The 25,064-nt window shown below is 38.8% G+C and overlaps 1 protein-coding gene across 3 annotated transcripts in view; it reads right to left on the bottom strand.

The window, feature by feature from the left end:
* mib2 (MIB E3 ubiquitin protein ligase 2) overlaps positions 1–22,413 on the bottom strand; it is a 91,277-nt gene extending 68,864 nt beyond the window's left edge. Inside the window, exon 1 of one of the 3 annotated variants that reach the window (XM_041799452.1) lies at positions 22,270–22,413. Coding sequence is in view for 1 of the 3 variants with exons in the window: in XM_041799450.1 (XP_041655384.1) it covers positions 11,404–11,434 (31 nt within the window). In the remaining 2 variants the exon portion in view is untranslated. Of the gene's footprint in view, positions 1–11,403; positions 11,531–14,886; positions 15,603–22,269 lie in introns of those variants that run through there. The other 2 variants (XM_041799453.1, XM_041799450.1) reach the window with 2 other exon arrangements.
* Positions 22,414–25,064: the final 2,651 nt, after the last annotated feature.

Genomic DNA, 25,064 nt, shown 5'->3' with positions numbered 1-25,064 from the left:
GTCTGGCTTGCAAACCATCTTACATTTAGCTTAAACGCTTCAGTCAGAGTTTTTGATATACAGCCTCATAGTTCAGTTAGGTTTAAAAAAAACATCTGTCAATAACAGGGCAGGCAGATGTCGGTAATGTGGCTCAGATTACACTTGCATGCTTATCAAGATTACAATGTCATTTTGGTATTAAAGGCATCTGCTTAAGCATGCAAACATATGGGTTGGAAGGGATCAAATGAGGAAAAGCAGGCTGCTTATGCTCCATTTTCTGTCCAAAATGACAGCTTAGCATCTTTTATACAATGGAATTATATCCCACCTAATCATTTATCATTTGAGTGTGCACACAGAGGAGCTGTCTCAGGCAGTGCAGGGCTTTCATGCAGCTTGAAGCAAGCTGGGTGTGGACAAGCATAGGAAATACCAAATTGATGTGACAATAACTGAGAATAGAGTCTTGATAGATCTGTACTGTACATAAAAATCTCCTGGCCTCCACCTAAGAATGTTTGAACAGTGACTTAGACTCTGTGAAACAGATCCACACAAGCATACTGGATGGAGGAACTGTTTTACAGACATGCACAGAAAAATGTTAACCTACCACCTACATTTGAAACCGTTTAGCTACCCCCCGCCACCCCCCTCTCTGCTGCCCCCACACCGAGTTTTTCCAGAGAGAATTCAGGCCCAGCTCACAGATATCTTATCATTATTAAATAGACCAGAACCAGGAGTGACAGGTAGACAAAACACAGGGGATTCAGAGGAGGACTTCACCTACACAACAATGTCAACATGTCCAACAGTGAGCTTCATCCTTTTCCTTTGCAATAACACCGATGACATATTCAAAAAGAAGCTCTGCTGCACTCAGAAAAACACTCAGTAAGAATACACTTATCTTCTTAAATCCAAATGCAAGCTATTTGATGGTGTTAACAGATGGTAGCTACCAGGAAATAAAAGTACATCCAAAAAATGCATCCAAAACAGCAATGAGCGATTACTACCTGCCAAGTTATTACCTCCTGTTGAAATTTAGGATTCATTAAGTAAGGTAGCCACAAAAGGTCAGGAAATCTTAACCCAGCATGCTATCAGAGAAAGAACACAGCAAAAATAAAACTGCTGTAAGGTTTTGAGCTGGTGTAAGTCCTGTGGTTCAGTAGGGTTGGTGCTCTTGAAAGCAGAAGGTCATGGGTTTGATCCCCAGCTCCTGCCCCTATGACAATGTGTCCTTGGGCAAAACGCCAAACCTCCAATGGATGTGTATGAACGGGATTAGTTAATACTGATTGCGATCTGCAGAGTAGCCTCCACCTTCAGTGTGTAAATGTGGAATAAATGGGTCAAGTCAGACCTTCTGTTTTATTTGCACGGCTCAAATACCAACAAATCTTTCGCATACACATGTAAAGAAAGACCAGCAAACACAACTAGCAGCTAAACAATAACAACTATTCAGAGCAGGGGTGCACCGATCGATTGGCACCGATTTCCTTAATTTTGGGGGATCAGCGATCAGCCAATACTTACATGTGAAACTGATCTTATCCACCATTCTTATCTACCTCTACTTAATAAAATGTGAAAAATGAAAGACTAAAGGAACTGACATAATTTAGTAGTTCAGACAGCAATGCTCTAAACTTTCCATTTATATTTGAGAGAACTACCTCATGTGCAGTTAAAACAACAAGTTTGTATTGTTTCATGGGTATTGTTCTATGTTTTTCAATAGAATAAGATTGGAACATTGAGGGTGTATGCTGTCAGTAATAAAAGAAACCTGTATTGGCCAAAATCGGAATTGGTAGTTCAGGCTTTTTAAAATTCGGTGATCGGTGAACGGCCAGAAAATTGCAATCGGTGCACCCCTATTTCAGAGTCAGATGGAGGTCCGTATAGGCCTATTTGCTGTAGGTTTATCTTCTTTCTTGTATTGTCAGGAAAGGTTAATCAAACAGGCATTCCTCCTGCAGTCATAGTGATCTCAGACACTGTTCAGCTCTTTACAAAGAAAAAAATGGCCTGAATTTTTGGAATTTGCTGGTGTTTCTGCTCTCACTGCACAAGTGTGTAGGAGTACAGCCAAAATATCAAACATGCCAGAAATCCACCCAGAGCAGCTGGTTGGGCCATAGTCAGCTGTCATGTCCCTTTGTACAATGCATGACGAAACAACACATAAAGTTGGCCAGACTTCCAGGTAAGTCATGTGATAAAAATTTTTGTCTGGAAAGGTCAAAAATCAGTGTAGATGAGGTATAAAAAAGCTTTTTGAGTAGTCAGATGACTACAAAAGCACTACAAGCTGATGACAGATGTCATGCCGACTTGATTTGCTGATCATTCGGGCAACATTCATTAAGGGCCACTGGCCATCAACTCGTGATCAAAGACCCAACTTTAGTCTTACTCTTACAGATTTGAGACATAAAATCTCTTAAACCTCATTATGTTGTACTGGAATAACAACTGACTCACAGACAACCAGCGTGCAACTGCCTATGTTCATATACGCTGTCATTGGACCCAGACAATGATTATTCTGAATTACATACAAAATAACTCAAGCTAACTGTTTTTGTTTCATCTTATAAAGACAGAACTCACTTGTTGCAGCCAGTGCTGGGTGATTTCTGAACACAAACACCAGACAGCAAGTTTGTTACCAAGGTAAACTGAAAATAAGTCCACAAGTCGGGGCATAAAAACTTCTAGGGACCAGTAGACACTGTTGTCTCTCTCCTCTGCTCTCTATCAGTCTGTTACAGACTAGTTTCATGAGACGATGAAAGGAAATTAATACAACATATTTGCCAAATAATTAATAAAACTCAGTGCATTTGTCTAAATTTTTGATGTGTTTCTAAGCGCTTCAGAGTGTAACTGCTGTGAAAAAAATCAGATAATCATATCTTATTACTCCGGCTGTTTTTGTCTCTCTCCTGGATTGCTTCCTGCTGCGAACAAGATCATTGAATCAACCAACCAAATGGAAGGTATCAGCCTTTAAAACTGATGTTCATTCTAGTTTAAATATGAGGAACCGGCCCCACTAACCAGTTGTAAATATCTTTAAGCACTGGTATCAGTGGCCACCCAATCTCTGAACCCTTCAATCACACTGTCACATCTATCATGATGTGACAGACGTTATGCATCTGGGAATGGATGCGAGTTTCTCAGAAATTCCAGTGAAGCCAGAGGTTGGTGTTACACAACTTCCAGGTGAGACTTCTTTTTTCACATTTCTCCAAAATATCTGCAGGAGAATATAGAGCCCACCAAACACCAGACTGTTTGCCCAAGTATATTTTTGGTTTAAAAAATAAATACATGAAATCAAAGCAACTGTTTTAAACGGTGTTCATTAGAAGACTAATCAAAAGTGCAACTTTAAACCTTGACATGAATTAACAGGATGGTGTGACAACAAAGTTCCTTAAGGTCAGATCATTCTGGTCGGGTCAGGCCAGCTATTGCTTTAGCTGTACCCAATATCAGGAGTTAAGCAAGAGTAAAGGCACTATATATATTATTCAATTTTTCACTTCTAAGATACGAAGGCAATTAAGAAGTTAGCCAAAAACAGGATTTGGAGTCCAGTTTCTGTTTGATAAGAAAAGAGTAATGGCACAAATGAATCTAACTGCAAAAAAACAGTGCATGCACTTTTTAGTATGTATGTAGATTTTTTAAAAACATTAGTCACAGAATAATTATTTTTTCACTACTTGGTCCCAAAGAGATGGGAGAACAAGTCTGTGCAAAGAAAGCCTTAGTCACCATTGTTTACTGTGTGTTATCAATAAAAATCTTTGAGTTTCAGATTCCATTTTGTATGTTTCTCATCTTTAGAGTCTGATAACTTTGTTAAAATTCAAGTGACATTACTGTAGTAGATATATTCTTAAAGCCCAGGCTGTCCTGGAAAAAGGATGTACAGAGCTTGACTGTGCACCATGGAAGACAAAATGTCCAGATGAGACATGATGGTGAAAAAAAAAAGCTGTGAGCTCCTTAGGGAAGCATAAGCAAGAACAATAAAGAGCAGTAGTAGAGCTGTAGTTGCTTCATGTAGTTTTAAGATGCATTTCCATATGTGGTACTGGCTCTACTCTTCCTGGTTTTCGTATTGAGCACCTTGTTTTTTCATGACAGTATATTCTTTGATAGTGTCTCCTTAATTTATGTAGAGTTGTCATAGTGCAGCTGAGTGGAGGTTAACACAACATTAGAAAACACTTAGGGGATGGTGTACCTGGTTATCAAGTTTTGTTGCAGAGACGGTTGCACACCGGGAAATAAAGAAATACAACTGAAAATAGAGGAGAGTCTGGTAAGTTATACAACAGTATGAAGCAAATGATATGAGGTGTTTGACTCCCTTATCAGACATCCCACTTGTAAATCTCCTAGTGACGATACTCTCTGACCACTCAGTGTCTTGACGTCACATTTTAGTATCAGCTCAGCTCCCTTGAAACCTCATCAGAGTTGACACCAAAAAGTACCAGGTACAGGGAAAAATCCAGCACCATTCTATTCCATCCATTAGTGCACATTGGTGTTATTTTTGGTTACATATGAGAGCTTGATGGGAGCAAAGTTATTTTCAGTCCGTATGTTTCAGATTTCAAGCACAGTGGAAGGTTAAAAAACTGTTAACAATCTGGACTGATGAAACACAAACAAACTGCTAGTTTGAACTGGGGGCACTCAACCTTTAGTTTTTTGTATTTACACTTTTCTATTTATCCCCGCATTTCCATTTAGTCTGCTCTTTAGCGTCGTGTTATCTGCAACAAATAGCAGACCAAACCCCAGGTCTGTACTCATGGACTCCATGACAAAATTTGCTCCCACTGTTTGCCAGTGGCAAAAGCAAATAAAATGCTGAACCTAAATCCTCTGAAAACCGCGATAACCAGGATGCTGCCTCAGACAATGATGACATCAACAACTTTAGAACTACTTCATAATACCTTGATGAATTAAAGTGGTGAAAAACAGACACATTTCATCTGTATAATAGTCTAACATTTGTCTGAGACAGTATTAAGTAACACTTTTAAACCAAATATAATCTTCAAATTGCCACATCAGACTCCAAATGTCAAACGGCAGTGTGCTAAATTAATTATTTGACTCATAGTAAGCGTGACCTGGAGAGCGTCAGCTGATTCACATGGCTCTGTGAGAACTTAAAACCGTAAAGATTGGATAAATCATAGTTTCTAGTTGGAGCGAGGACTCAGTCAGGAGGATTACAGCACTCTGCCTGCAATAACAGATGGACTGGCTTCCGTCATACACACTGCTGAGGGCCAATCTGTGAGGGCAACGTCAGCCTCCTTCACACAAACAACGAGACAGGCGTTTGGTCACTACTCCAATAAACACACAGCCATAAACAAACGCACACAGGCCAAAAATACACAGGAAAGTTACATAATTTACATAAAGGAATGTAGGTGGTCTACTTTTTAAAACTACTACACATTGATTTTTTTTAGGAATTATTTAAAGATTTTGAGCCTATTTACAAGATGTATGATTGTTTTGCAACTGGCCTACAGTACTAAGTTGATTTGTAATACCTAAAGAACATTATGAAACCCTGCACAAAACAAATAAACTCCATCAAGGCTATAAGACCTAAAATCTACACAACCAGTGTGGCCAACAAGGGGAAATGCAATTTTTAAAGTTTTCTTCAAGGCTTGCAATAAAGTAGATGGTTTTCAAATCTTTACCAGTTTCACTAGCATAGAGATCACAGACATAAGGACAGTTTCAATGGTTTTAACATTTTAATCCTTCCAATACACACACATACAAAACAGTTTGGCCAGACCACAACTGCTGTTTGCCAAGCTTTCACAATGGTGATGCATCAGACAAGAAATCTCTCAGAATCAAACATGACCTCAGGAGAAAACAAATATGGAGGAAAGACATCATCAGCTGACTGTCCTGGTATGCTTGAATTTTGCAGCCAAAAAATAGGTGATGTTGAACGCCTAGGATTTTTTTTTGCTTCCTTTTCAATCAACTTTTCTGAGTTGCTTGGAGCGTTCTGTTTTCTTCATGATGTAATGGTAGCCAGGAATACTGACTGACCAGTGACTGGACCTTCCAGACACAAGTGTCTTTATACTACAATCCCTCGAGGAACATTCATTCATGCACTCAGGTGATCTCAATTTCACTAATTGTGAGACTACTAGCTCCAATAAGCTGGACCTTTGTTGAATAAGGTCAGTCATTTTAAAGGGGGTGAATATTTATCCATCCATTTTCTACACTGCACGGGGCTGGAGCCTATCCCAGCTGTCACTGGGCGAGAGGCGGGGTACAACCTGGACTGGTCGCCAGTCAACTAAAAGGCTGACATATAGAGTCAGACAACCACGCACGCTTGCACTCACACCTAAAGCCAACAAGCATGTCTTTGGTGGGGGAGGAAGCCAGGGAGAACCCACATATGCATGAGGAGAACATGCAAACTCTGCATAGAAAGGCCCTGACCAGGAAGCGAACTAGGAACCTTCTTGCTGTGAGGCAGCAGCACTAACTGCTGAGCTGCCATGCAGCCTGTGTATATTTATGCAATCACTAAATTTACGTTACAAATTACAAATTTACACAAGCAACATTTCTTTGTAGAAATCTGTTTTTACTTTGACATTACAGCGGTGGTTTTATCTCATAAAGGTCAAATTGTATTGACAACACATCCATAGGGCCCAAGATCTGACCTTACATCATCTAGTAGACAGTAGGAATGACAGAATCTAAATATCATATTGAACCGTTCTAAACAGAGCCAAAGTTCAACACCTGCATTTTCCTTTGAATATAACTTTTTTCCATGTACTGAACTTTTATTTAAATTTGCTGTTTTTGTGCATCTGTGAGTGTGCAGACTGGGGTGTTAAAAGAATCAGCTGTTTTGCACCTGGAAGGTCATGGGTTTGCTCCCCAGCTCCAACAGTCATACATTGATGTGTCCTAAAGCAAGACTCTTTACCCTAAATTGCACACACTGCTATGTCTGTGGCGTCTGAACCTGTATGGGTGCATATGAAGGAGATAGTTAATACTGATGGCAGCATATGCCATGACTTTACTGTCATGTCTAGTGTATTACCAGCTTAACAAGCCTTTCTTGTTTGTGTTTCATTTAAGATTTGGTTTTACTGCAAAGTTTTTCGTGCTTGCAAAATGCCTTTTGTTTAACACACTTCACTCTAAAGGGCTTAGAGAAACTCTGACAAATGGTTCAAAAGCAATACATTTTTGTAATCAAATTTTTTAAAACATTTGGTGGCAAAATGAGGTTGTTAGAAGCAAGGTTATTAGAGTTAACTAAAATTAACTAAATAACTAAAACTTAAATTCAAAAATTGTTTTAGTTAACTGAAACTAAATAAAAACTAAGCTTGACCAAAAACAAACACCAACTAAAACTGTATAGTGCATTTACAAAATTAACTAAAATAAAATAGAAATGGAGACAGAATATCCTTAGTTTTAGTCTTTGACACAGCCATACTGACTGGCACTGACACCCAAGTCTATGGAGTGTAAAATTGCCTGATCTGATTGGTTAAGACTTCAGACAGTGGTAGTTTTATGTCTGGAGTTGTATTCAAACATCACCATTAAGTAAATAAAATGATAAAGGAAAGGTAGCCTGTTTGAATATGTTTTTAAAAATGTATGATGCTCGGTCCTGACATCTTTTCATAAAAAAACCTAAAAAAAAAACGAACAAACCAGCAGTCAGAACTAATAAAAACTGAAATTGCACACAGAAAGTGAAAACAAAATAAAAATAGAAACTAATGAAAAATCCAAAACTGTTATAACCTTGGTCAGAAGTTTGACTACTTTTTCAATAGCTTGTGTTTTAAAAATGGTACAATGTCTGTTATTTTAGTGAATAATAGTGTGAGACAGTACTTAAACTTCAAACACTTCATCTATTTCATGAGATAGGGGTGTACTACAGAAATATATTCATGATAATTTAAATGTCAGCACAATGTCTAGAGTGCACAATGCCATTGGCATATTTTGGCAAAGAAATGTTGCCAACCTTTTTGGTCAATTTAGACAATATGTTGGAGTTTTCCTGTAATTTTTTTATAGTTTCGTCAAGAAATGACCTGATAGGACTTTTATTTTTGTGGTCTTGTTGTTTGTTTTTAACCCTCATCTCTAAGGTCTGAAACTCTGGCAGCAGCACAACCCTAGTGGAAATCATTAAATCAGAATTGGAATGTTAAATTATGATTGAAAACAATCAAAATAAATCCTTGTGCTTTCTGTAAAGAAAGAGAATTCATCACTGCTGGTGTTAAGACAAACTATTTTCACCTACTTAGATATGAACAAGGAGTGGATCAAAAACCACTTCCTCTGAAAGGTTCCAGAGGGCCAAACAATGTAAAATGTAGCAAAGGGACCAACAACATGATTAAATCTGAACAAAGGGAAGAGGAAGCGACGTGATTGTTCTTTGGGAGGAGGACTGAAACCCATCCAACACAAACACAGAGCTGTTGTTAGTCTTTTCAGTTTGATATATTTGAGCTAAACGTCTCAGAGATGTCTAAACACATGGGAGGTCTCTCTTATCAAATATAGCAAACTTTACCCAACAACATACAGCCTGACCTATATACAAACTCTGAGCTGCTTCAAAATGGAAAGTGACTCAGGAGGATTACTGGCAGACCCTGTGCCATCAGATACTGTGTGAAGGCCTGCTGAGGCTGTATGTCCTCTGACACATGCTCTATATCCCTACTTTATTGTGGGGTTGGCAGTATTCAAACTTCAATAAGATACTAGCAAAAATCAGACTATATCAATGCATGTTTGATAGTTCAGTCACACAAATAAAAAGCTCTAGGCATCCAATTTTGGGTAACTTTGTGTTTCCTTGATAATCAAAAAGTGTAATCAAACTTTTTGAAACTCTTTTAAATGCTCAAAAATATTGCCAGCGTTCTGTGCCACTAGTGAGTTGGAGCTGGCTTGAGATCTAACGGACTAACTCCCCTTAAATGCAGTATATCACGTCCACTGGCAGGGAGCTATCAATCAAAACAAAAACAAAAGATGATGCCTAGTAGGGCTGAACTAGATATTGGGAAATATGGGAACTGTGCATGCACAGTCTGTGTGTATCTCTTATGTAAAAAGGCTACAGGTGATGCTGCTGCTGTCACAGATAAACCAGCATGATGCTCCAGGCAGACGCTCGGTTATCTGAGGGATCTTCGGTGAGTTTCTTCCTGCTATCAGCAGCACCTCGTTCCAGTTAATGCTGTGGCCACATACAGAGACGGTCCACTGAATGTTTAAGTTACATCTGCAGGAATGCCATGCAGTGTCTGAGTCACAGCAGCACAACATGGCAACCTCCTGTATTAACTGTAAGAGATACATGATACTAGATTTTATCACTATCTGGTATGCAAATATTTACAAGTTCATTTTAGCTGACACCAATATCAATGCCAACTACATATATATTTATATATAAATATATATATTAAGATCAGGCCAAAACCTTCAGCTTTTTAAACACACTTTTAAGTGTAAGGAATGAGGATGAACAAAAAAAGACTTCAGCCGCTGTAGGTCTCTCGGTCCTGCATAAAACAAATTTTTTGTATGTATAGGCCAATATTTACAGCTTATCGAGGCTGATATTGAGAGGTAATCAAAGCCAATATATAGCAGATAAAGGCAGATATTTACAGCTGACATGGGCCAATATATACAGCCAATAAAGGTAGATATTTATAGCTGATGTTGGCGAAAATCTACGGCTGATATAGGCTGACATAGGCAGATATTTACGACTGATATAGGCCAATATTTACAGCTGAAAAAGGCAGATATTTACAGCTGACATGGGCCAATATTTACAGCTGATAAAGGCCAATATTTACAGCTGATATGGGCAGATATTTACAGCTGACATAGGCCAATATTCCCCCCACTCTCTCTCCCTATGTTTTCTGTCTCTCTTCAGCTATCGTATAATAAAGGCAAAAACCTTTTTTTTTTTTTTTTTTTTCTCCCAAGGCACTCCTGCAATCAAGCCAAAACCTCAAGGCACACCATATCCATACAAACTAGCCTCTTTAAAACATACTAACATAAGTTGTTGTATGATTGTTGTAATAACGTGTGATTATATAACCTACTGTACTGAATGACAAGACAGATTTTGGTGCTTCATTTCGGTACCTCACCACCTCAACAGGATCCTCGCCACTTCGAAGGAAAGGCATGAAATATGTTATTCGAAAAGGTCACAGATATTTCCTTCTGAATCACTTACAATACCAAGACAACTTTTATTCTGCTAACTTTTAAATCACTGTCTTCAGATATTGTCTTAGGCACTGTTTAGGTATCAACACCTTTTAAAATTACCCAAATGAAACCCAACCTTAGCAGCCAATGGCAGAGAACAGTCATGTCAAGCAGCACTGTCGGAAATGTTTGAGGTGATTTAGGAACTCTACTAAAATATAAAACATAGGTTTAACCATTTTTAAATCGTTTGACGCAAAGTTCTGAATACTGTACCTTCCTCATGGAATGGATGTTACTTTTTAAGCACTTTAGTACTTTTGATACTGCCATTCATTAAAAACACAAAGAATTTATCATCTAAAAAACATGCGGTATCAAAAACCATTGAGAATTCTGATTACTCTACTGTCTAGAAAGCAGGGTTTGTTTGCCTGTGCTGGGTTTTATTTCATATCACCACTTACAGACCTTCATACTTGGCATTAGAGTGCAATATACACACATGCTCTTTTCTTAAGCCTCATCAGCTTTAATGTGACAATTGAGTATAAACCTGCTGGAACCGGCTCCCGTCAGGAACATCTGGTGGCCAGAGCGAGGACTTTCAGGAAAATCAATACGATCTATGAGTAAATAACACTTTAGAACAGATTTCCTGTGGGTGATGGCTTACAATAAAACCGCATTTTCCATATCAGCCTACCTTTCTTTTCTGGGAGTCTCAGAAAAAGACAGCCTGGAAAAAGAGTTCACACGATCACTTATTATTTAACAATATTGAAACAAGTTCAAAAAGTACTGCACTGACATCCTCTGATATTTCTTGTCTTGTCAGCTTTGTCCAAAGGCAACCCTACAAAGTGTAATGGCTGCAACAACAGATTTAAAAAGCAACTTGATACCGTCAGAATAGTTCCCATCAGCAAACTTCAACCCTGCAGCCCTTTGTGAAAACCCGGCCACAGCAAAGTCTCCTCCATGAGGACACTGTAGTGGCTGTATGAAGCCACAGAGCTAAGAATATCATGATAAAACAACCTGGATTATCATACTCACTCCCCATGATCTTCAGCCCACTTTTAAACATGTTGGCGTCTGTATGATTCCAGCGTGCCCTCTCGCACTGATATTATCCCAGATCAGCCAGCAGGACCATCTGAAATGCTGAGCGCTATGAGGCAGTCCACATGCTAATGGGGGGAGTGAACCCTTTCTGGCTCATTCTCAGTATTTGGTTTGCTGTGAACTTTGCTCTTTGTTTTGGAACATGTGGTTCTTTTCTCCTTTGCATGGTTGATTTTTTTGAGTATATGACAGATGTTACTCAAGGACTTGACAAGCGTGATGCCTTATCTGGAAATAACATTCTGACTGTGTAAGAAATAGCGTACAAAAGAACAGTGCTAACTCTGTAATAGGACACAAACACATAACTATGTAAAACGATGAGGCATTGTGGTGTTACATAATCAGTGAAGGGAAACCTTAATCATTTCTCAGGCTCTTAAATCTTGTCAAGGCTAAGCTGTGATAGCATCATTTCATTCAGTGCTACAGGATGTAAATCAGTAGCATATCCTCTGCAACACAATCCTTGACCTTAAATTAATCCCACGTTACTCTATCTGATTAAAATCTTTTGATACAGACTCTCACAGCGCCAAACCACTGTCTACTTTAAACTAACTTGGACATGTTAACCTGGGCCTTAAAAATGCTCCAAAAGGGAAAGCCCAGGATTAAAATATCTCAACCCTGAATTCCAACACAGCATGCAAAAGAAACACAACAAAATACTGACACAATAAGGAAGTTGCAATATCATAATCACAACTATAAACACAAAAATCACAAATTATGCAGCCCTGCAATTTTGTCCAATCACTGCACCTTTTCCACCAATCTGACAAATCACCGACAAAAATCACCTAAATCAATCTGAAAACATTTCCAATTTGTAGTATTTTCTTACTTGAAGATCATATAAGCATGGGAATCACAGAGTAACTCTCAAGATGATTCAATAAACAATCTGATACTATACAATACATGTCCAATAAAATCACATATATAAAATCACAGTGCAGAAATGTTGGGATTTATGGCTATTATGTCACAATAAATCTCTGTAGCTTGGGGCACATTTGCCTAGCAGTCAATTTGCCCCATATATGCAGGCGGCCTGGGTTCTAGCCCAGCCTGTGGCTCCTTTCCCAATCTGTCATTCCTGTTTCCAACTCTATCCACTGTCCTCAGCTCTAAACTAAAGGTAGCAAAAGCCCAAAAATGTATTCTTTTTTATCACGGCAACACATTTGCCAAAAAAACTGTGCTGAACAATTTTGAAAACAATATTTATTAATAGTTACTTTGATTATTATTTTGATATTACAAATTTAACATGAATTGTCATATTAAACGGAATTTTCTTTTTTACAGATAGGATTTTTGGGGCTAATATGCCTTTATTTAGAGAGGAGGGTAACATAACCTCTACTCTATGTGTGCACCAGAATGATCAGTTTGATGTTATTCTTATTTTGATTAAGAAAAATGTTTTTAAAAAATTAAGGAAGGTTGAATTTTTTGCAAACTATTTAAAAAAATAAAAAATTTTCCATACTTTTTAGCTGTAAAAACAAATGATTAGACCGGTATTTTGACACACAATTCAGGTTAAAAAAATGCACCCACTGGGATTTGAAAAGTGCAATAGGAAATATTTTAATTTAATCTAAATTTTGATTACTAAAAATCACAAAATGCCCCCCAAGGGTTTGTACAAGATTGGGAAGCAAAAGCACTGCTCACAGTCACAGTAACAGCCATTTCCATTGTAAACTCCTCTCTAACTGCAGGATCAACAGATCAATTTACTGTAATTTTTATTATGCATCATCCTTTAACTTCTTTCAGCCCTGTCCAACATCTTCCAACTGTCGACTTCTTCTTTTAAACAGTGGTCGCCTTCACCAATGGTCAGCTAGCTTCCATTAATGTTGAGATAGGTTTTTTATTCTTCATTTAACCTACTCTGTGGCGAAAGCCACAGGTTTGTGTAGCCCTGTACCCACACATATGTAGCCTGACATACACTTTTTCGAAAATCTACAGTAGACCATGAGCCCTGTTTTTGGTCCACTGGGTAGCATCACCTGTGTCTGAATAACATCTTGTGAGACTCAGATGACAAACTGATTAGGCAATTTGCTTTGCTGTGGCCAAACAAGTGCCAAAAACTCCACTGTCTTCTTCTAGAGCTGATTCAGCAGGAAAACGTCTCATCTCCTTCAATGTCTCCTCTCTTTTCTTTTTCATTATAGCTGCAGTTTAATCAACTGGTGCTACGTATTTATCATGTTAAACTCCTGAACAATACTGTCGGTTTTAGTCACTGTTTCCTGTATGTGAACAAACCGAGAATGTATTTGGAGCAGAAACTGGCATAGAAATTGCACTGTCTGCTAGTGTTTTAGCAGAGTATTGCAAAGCTACATGGACACATCAACCCTCATGACAGCGTAGCTCACTATGGTGTAGTAGACATAAATTCAGCTACGAAGTATAAATCATGTTTTACCCTCAGTCATGTGGAAAGTGGCATTGTGAGGAGTGAAGGAGTTGTGACATGGTGTTTAAAATTGCCAAGGAAATAAATTTAAGGTCTGTTTTCCAAAACAATATTTGGCACTATTGGTTCTATCATTCTTTTGGCACAAGTAAGGATAAAAACATATTATTGTAGAGATAGTTTATTCTCAGCTCTATAGTCAGATGTTATTGAATTTGTGTATTATACCTGCAGCAGTTCTGTATCTCATCTTGAGCTGGACTCTCAGTCCAATGTAACAACGTGAATCATGATACCAAAGCAGCTCATATCACAAAACTAAACACAATTACCTCAGACTCCTGTGTCATGCAGAGTCAAAGGACAACCAAAACTGCCCTGCTTACAATAATGCAATCCGCCAAGCTGTAACCTGTTGTGTTCAGTATTGCATGGCCACATTCTTGTAGATTAACAGCCCTACTTTGCCCAACTCTAACACTAACAAATTTGTAGATTATTGCTGTGTATGCAGCTCAGGGCCAAGATTTTTTTCACTTTTTGATCACCAGCAGTCTGTTACACAAACAGCAACAGCAGCCAAGCCAGCCAGATGTCTGCCTGCCCTCCTAGCTTTACTACAGTCTGCAATGACATGTGGCATAACTGTAGCAGCATGGCCATGAACGCTTACTGGCTGCATGCATGTTGTCCTTACAATCACTTTACTGGTGAGACAACGGTGTATTTTAAAATGGAAGCAGCAGTGCTGTACCTAAAGAAGAGGTTTGGCTGACTGGTAATCAGAAATGCCAGTCTTATTAATGCTGGCAGATTTTAACAGGAAAGACCACACTGCTTTATCATAGAACATGAGGCATCAGCATACTGACTTCACAGTCTTGCAAGAAAGACATGCTAGCATTACCCAAACAGACTGAAAATGGCAACACTTGATGAATAAAGCATGTCTAGTTTAGCTGGTTTACCTGTTTGTTTAGTGATGTGCAGCAGGGTGAAAACAGAGGCGGACAAAAATAGGGAAGAAGAGGAGGAAGCTCCTACGTTCTGCTACGTAAACACATCAGATGCTGAAAAAATGTAATCTACCAGTGGCCCTACCAGAATCCAGTAAGATTAAAAAAAAAAAAACGCCTCCTCAGGGCTGAAGTCCTGTGCTGATGTGCTCCCTGAATGAACCGGCCGAGGAGGAGGATGAGGAGGAGGAGGAGGGGATACAGGGGGCGGAGGAGGACGGCAGCCAGGCCGGTATTCCAGAGATGAGATCTACAGTATTAAGCAGTCTTAGAGAAACAGCATCCTGCTGTGCGGGCGAACAGCCTGGCCATAGAGGTGGAGGAAGAGAGAGCTCGGCTGCTGGAGGATGTAGCCTGCATTTAGTCCTTTGTGCCTTGTGTCAGCAAGGATTACCTCCGTGGAAGAGCAGAGGAGAAGAGAGGGTGGAGGAGAGCCAAGGAGAGCGGCTTTTTTGCGACGAGCGCTGCATTCAGGTTGATGTTCCCCCGCTCTCACATAAAAACAGCCAAATAGGTCTCTGCTCTGCATAGGACCCTTCTGATGCTATAATCCATCACCAGGTGACGTGAGTGTCAGCAGCATGCGTGTGAGGCTGACACACGCTGTTTACTGATCAATATGTACGAACACATGCGCATCACGCTCCACATAAGGATGTACAGCCCTCTCTTTCATAGCCTGCAGGGACACTGTTCGCTCTGCTGCCAATGAGCAGACAGGCACAGGACAGAGGGGAGGGGGGAGGGGCGATACGTTCCAGGGGGAGGGTCTTGGTGTTGTTATTTTTTTGGGATGTTGGGAGGGGGGGGGCTAAGGGAGAAAAAAGGGGTGGGGTTGAAGGAGATTTTGATGAATGGGCACCTGCCATGATCCTCATTTTTAGTAGCAAACTGGTTTGAGCAACGGATGGTGGTGAGATGGCAACCGTCTCCTCCAGGGTCACAGAGAAAAGAGGGAAGAGAAGGAGACACCATGTGTTTAGTGTATGTATGGGATGCCTTGGACAATAAACCTTAATTTTAGGGTTGTATGGACTAGAGATCATGACCTAATAGCTTTTGCCTAAAAGGAGATACCTGATATGTATCTTAATATTGACTAAACAGTTGTCCCAACACTAGAAACATAACCTTTGACATGATTCATTTAAAAATGAGATATTAAAACCCAAACTGAAACCCTGGCAACAAAAATGCAAGTCTTAGAAACCCTATATTAGGTCATTTATTGCTTTTTAATAGTCAAAATTGCAGGCAGACTCTACACACTGTATTAACCCTTAGAGCTCATGTGGCATGGATCAGTGCCACAGGCACACTCCTTTGGAAATTGCTTGGTAACTTTTGAACCATAAATCATAGGCACTCTTTTTTTCCTCTAAAAGTTGACTGTTTCGCGGTTTGTTTGCTACCATCTATAAAGAACGCCGCTGTAGCAAGCCCAGACCTTCGATGACTTTTTGGGGTCTGTGAAGATTAAATCCACAGCATTAATAATACTATATAATAATAATAAGCGTCTATTTATCAATTTTCGATTATATACATGCAATGCATTGTGGGAGGGGCAGTCAACGAGTTGTGTCTCTACTGCTTAGAGGAATGGCACAAATGAATCTAACAGCAAAAAAGTGCATGGACTTTGTAGTATATAGATATTTAAAAAACATTAGTCACAGGATTTTTATTTTTTCACTATTTGGTCCCCAAAAGATGGGAGAACAAGTCTGTGCAAAGAAAAGACTTAGATTCTTATTGATAACACACAGTTAACAATAGTGACTGAGTTTCAAATTTTGATTTGTTTTCTTCCTTTTGTCTTTAGAGTCCTATAACTTTTTAAAACTTTAAGTGGCATTACTGTAGATACATTCTTAAAGCCTGAAAAAAAGATGTGTAGAGCTTGACTGTGCACCACAGCGTTGATATTTTATAAGCCTTTTAAGAGAAAAAATCCAGACGAGACATGATTGTGAAAAAAGTAGCTGTGAGCTCCAAGGGTTAAAGAGGGGTCCGATGATTATTGGCCTGACTGATTATTGAGGCTGATATTTGGGATTTCTTCCAATATCACTACTGGCATTTCAGTTTCACTGTGTATGGAATCACTTCCTGTCTTCCTGCTTCTACTGTGTTGCTCTGTTCCATTTCTCATGCTGATAGAAATAGAGCTATATTGTTTGCTCCTTTATTTTTTGATCATGCAGTTTTATTTTTACTACATTAAGTACATTATGTTATGGTTCCATATCTCTAATATGAAATAATAATATTGGTAACAGTATTGGCCCTGAAGAACCAATATCAGTCGGTTGGTCAGGTAACTAATGCTGGCTAACATCCACATTTAAGAAAAAAGAAGGAGATGTGTGACATTTCATTTAATGCTGGCAGTTTAGTAAAGAGTGAAGGAAATACTAAGGGTGTAACAATCCATTAATGTATATCAATACATCAGTTGGTTAATTAATTATCCAATCAGATCCATCGAAAGTCGAATAACAATCTACACTGTCACCTTCAAGCTATACTTTTATTTTGAAATTCCACCCACACATCCTCAGCACACTAGTGGTAGCAGCAACAGCTTAAAAGTGCACGGCATCAACTTCTCTCTCAGCTTTGAGAAAATATTTCTGACTAAACTACTCTCCTCTCTTTTTGGCTGAAGTAGCACAAGTGTTGCCTGCTGCTGCAGGCCTCCTTTGAGACACTGATCATAAATCCCCCATCTCACATATGATTTATAATGAAAATATTTGCTGTCTAAAGTTAATGTGGTTCAAATGGTAGAGTTTCTTTCATTATACCCCCCCCCCCCACACACACACACACACACACACATACTTTATTCTTGTTATGAGGCTGCTCATCATAGAAGCATCTGTTGCAATAAAACTTTGCTGTAACTCCTTCATTCATCAAAATCAAGATTGCAATAAATCAAAAATAATGTAGAATCATGACTATAACATCAAATGTCACAGATTTAACCTCATTTAAATCGCATGACTTATTATGAAACTACAAATTAACTATATGCCACATTAATAGGTCCCTATGAGAGGTCTAATAAAAGGCATAAATATCTGTTCAAGTCCACGTGTGTAAATGAGTTCAAGAAGAAATTTCTGATATGTGAAACTGATACCTGCACTGAGGACAACAGGTGACAGGTGGAAGAGGGCAGAGGCTGAGAGTGACTGATGATTAAAACAATCAAAAGAGCAGAAACACAAAAAGCTGAGCAAGATGGTCCCCTTACCAACCTAGTACAGTGTGGGAAACACCACATCAATTTTTTCTGTCTTTACAAAATAACATTACCATGAAGTACATCAATGTAAATGATGTTACCCTATATCCTGTTTGAAAATATCTAAATTATATATCCAATAAACTTGATATATTGCCAGGCCCCAGTGTGTCTTCATGCTTCCTTTTGCCTTGAACAACACTCCTTAATGTGCTATCAGCTGTTAGTGAAAATAACAATATGGTATCAAAATGCAGCCAAAACAGCATTCTGTTGATGTTGGCACACACCCATGAACATACAGCTGGTATTGCCAGCACATGAATGGCCGATGACTGAACAGGAGCTTAGGAAGTGGCTGAGACACAGGCTTACAATGAAGTTTATTAGACCACTCTCCTGTCTTGTAAACAAAGCTGCTGCTGTCCATGTAATAGACTGGTTGTTGTAGATCCTATTAAAAGGAGGCATTCATTCACACAGCTCCTCTTCTAACAGACAGCAGCATGTACACGCACACATCATTATCATTAGCCTGAGAGGACTGTTCAAACACGACTTGATGCAGCCTGGGAAAAACACAAAGCTTAGACTCTGGGATGTAGCTGTGAGGTGTGTCTGATCAACCAATCATTCTGGCAGGTAAGCAAGCAAGCACTGTGTGAAACCTCTGGAATATTACAAAAGAATGGAGGGAACAGCAAACAGGCTTAGGTCTACAAAATCAAAGACAAACACTCACGATTCCAGTCTGGCTCCATGACCTCTGGTCTGCACTATTCGAAAGCTTTCCAACAGCTCAGCTCAGCTAAAATATGTTAATATCTACCTTACTAATACAGAACTCCTATTCACCTAAAAGAAGGCAGAAATTAAGGAAACTGTAGTATTCACCTGAGGAAGTACAGATGGGGACCTGCAGGTATAGCAACACAGAAAAGTGAAACATATTCTTCGTGTATCACACTGAGGTTTTTGTTACAGCCTTGAATTCTTGATTAAGTGAAGTTAAAAAAAAACATCAGTAACTCTATTCAGACTGCTTTTTCTGAGCATATTTACAAGGAGGGGACATGATTTTTGAATATTTGAATAGTGGTTAATCTATAAAAATGTGTCTCAATGCTGTTTTCTCGCCACCATTTAAGAACAAAAGAAGAAGAAAGAATTTGTGTCAAGTGACACAACTGCAGTGTTGCAGACTGTAAAGATGAAATTCAGCCTTGCTTACATTAGTAAATGATTGGTTAAACTTACACAGCTTTATCACCACTACTGATTTATCTAAGGGGAGCTAACTGGATAAAGTCTGGTCATGTATGATCTCTCCCTTCCTTTTATTATCATTTGTATTATGATTTTTTGAATTATGCATTGTGTTATTTTGTCTCTGTATTGTTGGGCTTCTTGTGTATTTGGTGTTAAGTTTTATGAATTTTAAAGTCAAAGATAGGGATGGGCACTGCAATTTGCATCTGATATTAAAGCAGGGACACCCAGGCCATCACCCTAATATCTGTGCACATGCTGAGTGAGAACACTTTGAACATTTTTATAAAATATCTTATTCTTCTTATATACAGAGATATGTCGACTTTTGTGATGTCTTCATTGCAAGATAATGACGCTGTCCTGTATCACCCCAAACACAGCCTGTTTAACTTCTCTCCTTCATTTAATGGCACTGACACTCGCCTCTTCGTGTCCTCCTGCAAGGGGTTTATAGATATGAGAGGAAATTACTGATTACATATTCTATAATTAACTTTGTAACATGGGTTGCCTCCTAAGACCTCAATCTGGACCGACTCCAAAACACCATCTGATTTGACTGCATACTTCGAGTTGACAACCTCGTAACTTTTCAGAGACTTCTCCACCCCAAGAGGAATTACACTCGATGGCACAATGACATCACGTCTAAGTCAGAGGTTATTTCAATTTCAGGTTCTTCTTTCTGCAAAATTAGAGTGTTTGTGTTTTACAAAACAGCACATCTTACTTCCCTTCAAACCTTTCCCTTCTCCTACACATGCACACAGACAGGCACACCCGCATGATTAAAACAACAAGAGATGTGTGGAGGCTTGTTGATCATGACACCTATCACAAAAATAAATCTCTTCCGAAACTGCAAACGTGACAGCATCCACAGCAAGCTGCAGATGGTGATCATGTATGGACAAAAACTGTTTGGCAGTCATGAATATACCTGCTCAGTCCACCCAGGTACTGTGGAGAAAACACAGCAGTCCCGATTCAAATTCAGCCTCAGTATTTCCTTATTAAATTGCATCGCATTCCTAACACAGAATAAAGAAAGTTTAAAATCCATAGGTTAACTAAAACTTATACCTATAGTAAGATACAAGTTCATTGTATAAACACAAGATCGCTACAGGAAATGCACCACACAAAGAGCTAGTATAGAGGTTATTTGCCTCAAACAGCTAATAGAAAACACGTTTGAAGACAAAAGCGTATCAAGAATTTATAAGAAAAGTTCTCCGCAGAGACTGCACACTAAATACAAACACAAACAAAGAAAGGCCTCAGGTTTTTTTCCACAACTGCCTCTAAATTGCAAACAGAGGGATGAACACAGATGTACACGCTGTTAGTTAGAAGTTATTAAATGAGTATAGAAGTCTTACCTTGAGATCTTCCACCCAGTATTCTCCCCATTTTCTCATAAAGCAATCAGCACATCGCCACTTCTTCTCTGAACCACTAATCATTACTGATCAAAGTCAGCACTTCAAGCTCAAGCATTGTTTTCTAGACTTGTGGTGACATGAAGGGACATCAAGACAAAGAAACAGGCAGAAACTTTGCTCTCTAAGTGGGTGTGGCTGACAGCAATCCTGGCTATGAGCAGTTGCAGCTCCAATGTGTGACAGCTGCTGCTACTGAGCTCTGCTTCGACAACACCAAAAGACCACAGAGATGACAGGTGTGAACTGGAAGTCTCATGTGACAAGTACAGCTTTTAATACAGCATTTAGTGTCATACTGTCAACATTTGCCAGTGCTCATACATTAGAAGACACAAGGACAACAATTTCTGCCTGAAATGGGTTTAAAGGCTGCTTAGCCCACGCCAGGCGACCACGACTTCACATCAACCAAGTCAACGCAAGGTAACAACTTCACCAATGACGACAGATATATTAAAACAGCCATGACAATCCCTAAGATGCCGGAGTTAGCTCACCTGTGTTACGGTTTAATAGGCGACCATGTTAACTGGTGCCTTGCCGCTGAAAGCGTCTGTGGTTGTCGTAGTTACAAGAGATGTTAGAGAGGTTACGTACCCCAGCGAATGCCTCTTTGTAGAGATTTTTTATTGTAATGTCAAAAATATCAGTTACAACATAACTGGAAAAATTAAACAGAGGGAAATTAGTTAGGACGCGTTCAGTCTTCGATGTTTGTTGTCATTACGGCAACTGCTGAACGTCGCCAGTTAACATGGTCTCTTTTTAAACCGTAACACCAGCTGGTCAAGTAAACACCAATACATTGTTTTTGATGGGGGAGCAACGTCACAGCCAAAAAATCTTTCAAAAATAATTCAAATGATGCAATTCGGTTCTTATGAAGGGAACATATGTATGTTAAAAGCGGTAAGCTGTGAAACATTGATGGACGACACCCACTAGTTAAACACACAACCACCCGGTATTTCATGAAAGAGCCTAAATGTCAGCATTTCAAATTAGCAGGTCATGTTTTATATAGTTAACGACACCTTTAGTAACCCACCATAATTGACACTATTTTGATGAAGGCAAATCTCTGACAAGCACTCTTGGCATGTTATATCTTTGATACAGTGACACCTCCATAGTGATGACGAAGACATTCACAAAAGGCCAGTGCCTGCCTTTACCATATTATAACATTACCATTATGATAGAGACGTTGAATTGTCAACATTGTTAACCAAATATAACCATAGAATAAGAGGGGATAGTGCGCACCACTAGCTTGTCTAACGTCCACGCTAGCTAGCTAACGCACGTTTGGCCACCGTTTATTGGTCTAAAAATAACTTCTTCCATGTTGTAGCTACTTACCGAGCCTCCGTCAAGGATGTTCACTTTGTAGTAGAATATAATTCCATGTCGCTGTCCACCACCAACGCTGACATGGCCTATTTTAGGACAAATAAGTATTTACTACATCTGAAGGTTTTGCAGCACACAGCCATGACAGCACGCCCATGCATTGCGTCACTACTAATGCTGCCTTCACGTGTTCCTCGTAATAATCATAACAAATCCTGAGCGCAGCTCTGTGTTTTGTAATAAGTATCAAAACGCCCTGGCATGTAGACAAACGTATGTTTTGCGCCTTCTTTTGGATTAAAAAAACTCCGAATAAACACTGTTGTGTAGCTGCAAGTATTTGCAAAGCATTACATAAACAAAATAAGACCAACAGGAACACATTCACTAATTTGTCTATGAAAATGTGAATATTCTTTCACTGTTACAGCCTCTTTGTTTCGTGTCCTGGCTAAATCACTGCTTGGAAAACGCATAGACTTCAAAGTAGATTAAGGATTTGAAATACTATTAAAGCGTCTATGAGGAGTTTTAGCTGGTTATGAAACAGACTGGATCTAATAGCCTACTGTTTACCTACGACCTATAAAAGCAAAACACACCAATAACCACCTGATTGATCATGTCTATATGGTATATTTAATGCCTTAGGGGTATATGTTTTACCAAATGTTGTGTGGCATGCTGTCGAAACAGGTCTTATTTACATTTTTCATGATAGAAATGCTTGATGAGTTAAGCCTACATAGACAGGATCAGTCTGCAAATAGATAAGCCACATTGCTTTGTCCATAGGGGATGCCAGATTCATCCCAAACCAGAAGTTTCTTTCAGGAGCTTTGAAGAGGGTTGGAAAGTAACTAATTACTCTCACTCAAATTACTGCAACTGAGTATTTCTTTTGCATACTTGTACTTTTTGAGAACATTTTGAAATACGTACTTTTACCTCTACTTAAGTCTTAACCAGAGTAACTGTACTTTTACTTGAGTACATTATGATGAAACACATTTGCACCATGAGTGGAGTTATTCACTGAGTTTGGGGTTCCTTTTTGTGGCTTTAGATGCACCAAAAGGACACAGAGCATACTTTTCATCCGTATGCATTGCCTTGCAGTGAGATTGACTCCCTGCCTTGTTCTTGCCTAAGGAGACCCATCTGACCCATTAGCCATACTTTTCCAAGAGTTACTGCAGCTCTGCCATACTGTCAAATACGGGACACTTTCAATAGTGTAGTAGGGAAGTATTCTAGCTGTAATCTAATGCTGTAATGAGTAATACAAGTTGAAGTATAACATAAGCAAAGGTGACAAAAACACTGTGAAATAGCTTATAGTTGAATGAGTTCATCCATCCATCCATCCATCCAGGTGGGATATTTAATCCCTCTGGAAAGTTCTTGGCCTGCCATGAGGTCTCCTCCAAATTGGATGTGCCTGGACGACCACCACAGGGAGGCAGCCAGGAGGCATCCTGAACAAATGGAATAAGTCAAGTCCTACATATTTTACTTTAAAAACATGAAAAAAAACACATTCCCCAATAAGTTAAAGTATATAAAAACTGAAGAAAAACATAAGTGCATGGGTTTTCATCTCTATGTAGGAAAAAACATTGAATCTTTTCATACAATAATGTCTTTGTGGCTTCAACTATAATCATATTTAATAATAAATGTATTAAATGCTGCATTCAGCTAACCTGACACGCCAGATGGATTTGTATCCAACTGCTTTGCAAGGTTAGCATTCAGCATGCCTGCAAGGAAACACTTGGTTAAAAGACTAAACTAAATGACTGAACTCTATAAATAATTTCAAAGTTTCCTATCTGACCATATTCATATTATACAATGAAACACAAACAGGATGATAAAAACTTTTTTTATAGAATTTAAATGAACTTATTTTAAAGGTACTCACACCATGGGAGTGGAAATCCACCCAACATGTCTCAGGGTGATGTGTGGAAAACAAAGCACCCACAGATGGCCCACAAAGCTGCAGCAAGAACCACCATAGCTGTTTATATCAATCACAGTCATGTGGGGACAAGTTCTTAATTCAACAGTGTTTGAGTCTAAATGTACACACACATGGTAACTGCATAAAAACATTGAATATAAAGATTACTGTCCATCAAAACTTACATGAACAGTAAAATTTAGATACAGGTACGTATATTTAAATGAAATATCTTGTTGTTGTTTAACAAACCACAAGATGGCATAAGTATCATAATCTACTGTACGTGTCTGACACAGTTTTTGTCAAATCAACACTAAACTCTGTGTGATTTGATTTGATGTATTATAAAAATAACAAGTGAAAAAGAAATCACAGAATGAACTAATATTTGTCCTCTCTACTGAAATGACATTCATGACCCCACAGACATGGCAATTCACAGGAATCACAGAGAACCTATGGAGGTTTCTGTAAATGTTGGCTAAATGGTTGTCCAATACCGCCCCCTGCTGGTGTATATCCTGCTATAATATGCAGGTATTTGTCAGTGTTAATGCAGGAATTGAGACCTTCATCATCTAATAAAATCTCAAATCAGCACCATCATTATCTTCTGCTTCATCTTAATGGGTTTCATCGGCTGCAAGGGTTAAGTTTCTGTTAGACAAATAACAATGAAAGCATGAAACATGTAAACTGTTAAGCAAATCATGTAAAAGCAGTTGTCTGACCTGCTACTGGCCAGTTCTTACTTTTCTCTTTCAACACAATTTCATCATAAGGTAATATAGAGTATTTACTCTGCATATTACACAGTCTTTGAATTTCACTG

This window comes from Cheilinus undulatus, linkage group 11 (genome assembly GCF_018320785.1).
Source record: "Cheilinus undulatus linkage group 11, ASM1832078v1, whole genome shotgun sequence".
NCBI classification, from domain to species: Eukaryota; Metazoa; Chordata; class Actinopteri; order Labriformes; family Labridae; genus Cheilinus; species Cheilinus undulatus.
This window is presented reverse-complemented; position numbering and strand designations above follow the sequence as displayed.